The 1,640-nt window shown below is 32.4% G+C and overlaps 1 protein-coding gene across 2 annotated transcripts in view; it reads right to left on the reverse strand.

Annotated features, from left to right (window-relative positions):
* The window catches only part of LOC106876986 (long-chain-fatty-acid--CoA ligase 5), a 63,115-nt gene that overhangs the window by 16,495 nt on the left and 44,980 nt on the right, over window positions 1-1,640 (reverse strand). For both annotated transcript variants that reach the window (XM_014925760.2, XM_014925761.2), the window contains one exon: window positions 103-182. In XM_014925760.2, the coding sequence (XP_014781246.1) occupies window positions 103-182 (80 nt within the window). The remainder of the gene's footprint in view (window positions 1-102; window positions 183-1,640) is intronic.

Here is a 1,640-nt window from a genome sequence, read left to right on the forward strand (position 1 = left end):
TATATATATATATATATATATGAGTGAAAGGTGGATTGTATCATGCTTCAATGACAACAACAACAATAAGAACAATAATAATGTAAATGGAAACATACTTACTTTTCGACCTCACCTTGTTTACTTCTCAATGCCCATTCCAGAATTTTCATTTTGATAGGACTTTTGAGTTCATTGTGTATCTTGAGGAAGAAATAACACAGACAAGAATCAGCAATGTCGCTATGTCCATCCATCCATCCATCCATCCGTCCATCCATCCGTCTGTCCATCCATCTATCTATCTATCTCTCTCCCTCTGTATATGTGTGTGTGTGTGTGTGTGTGTGTGTATGTGTGTGTGTGTGTATGTGTGTGTGTGTATATATATATATATATATACAAACATATATATGTCTGTGTGTGTGTATATATATGTGTGTATATATATATATATATATATATATATATATATATATGTGTGTGTTGTTGGGAACGATCGGAAGTTATGGGATCTAGTACCGAAAGATCGCCAAGAATACATATGAAGATAATAATATTTAAGGCATGATCATTCAGGCGGGTCCTTACCAATGGATAGACCATGGGAAGTACTCACGGATATGTGAGTAGCGTTTTATTTAGTTATATCAGAAATACACATCCATTCAACAAGTAATTATCTGTACGAAAGTCGTGGAGGGAGAAGCAATTAGTTGAAAAGTGAATAAATGATAAACAGATGCCAATGGATTCTATCATAGAAGAGTGGTTTGATAGTATATTATCGTACTAAGATGCTTAGCTGAGGCCAGGGAATAGAAGAAAGAAGACATACACCCAACACCAGAGCTGAAGACACCTCCGAAAGGAGCTGTTGTGGTAGCAGACCACGAAACATGGTTGAAATTCCTTCCTTATCGTACTAAGATGCTTAGCTGAGACATGTACTAGAATAGTGTTTAGGAAGTGCTATTACGTTGTGGGGAGGTCTGAGTATTTATTTTAAACTTACGAGTAAAGTCCGAAATACAAGGATTATTAATGTGCACACGTCTGAGTTGAAGTATGTTTTAAGCTTGCAGAATATAATTAAAGGGGAGCAACTGTGTATTGCAAAACTAGTGTGTAAACCATTTATAGACACTAAAAGCAAGGTTGAGATTATCATCAAATCTGGATATAATCAGAAAGTATTCATGTTACGGTACAACTTAGGGAACGTAAATAACCATATGATGTATTATAATTATAATTATATCAGGTTGTAAAGATTGTAAAGATTGTAACTTTGTAACCATACAAAGTTGATTATACAGGGTGTCCACAAAGTCTGGGTACATGGAGTAAATAAAATCGTAACAAAAACAATTAAATATAAGAAATAAAAATTTCTTAAAGTATGTGTTAATCCCCATGTAGGTACATGGAGTAAATAAAATCATAATATAAACAAGTAAATATAAGAAATAATAATTTCTTGAAGTATGTGTTAATCCCCATCTGGGTACATAGAGTAAATAAGATCATAACATAAACAATTAAATATAAGAAATAAAAATTTCTTAAAGTATGTGTTAATCCCCATGTGGGTACATGGAGTAAATAAAATCAGAATATAAACAATTAAATATAAGAAATAATAATTTCTTAAAGTATGT

Source organism: Octopus bimaculoides, chromosome 4 (assembly GCF_001194135.2).
Source record: "Octopus bimaculoides isolate UCB-OBI-ISO-001 chromosome 4, ASM119413v2, whole genome shotgun sequence".
NCBI classification, from domain to species: domain Eukaryota; kingdom Metazoa; phylum Mollusca; class Cephalopoda; order Octopoda; family Octopodidae; genus Octopus; species Octopus bimaculoides.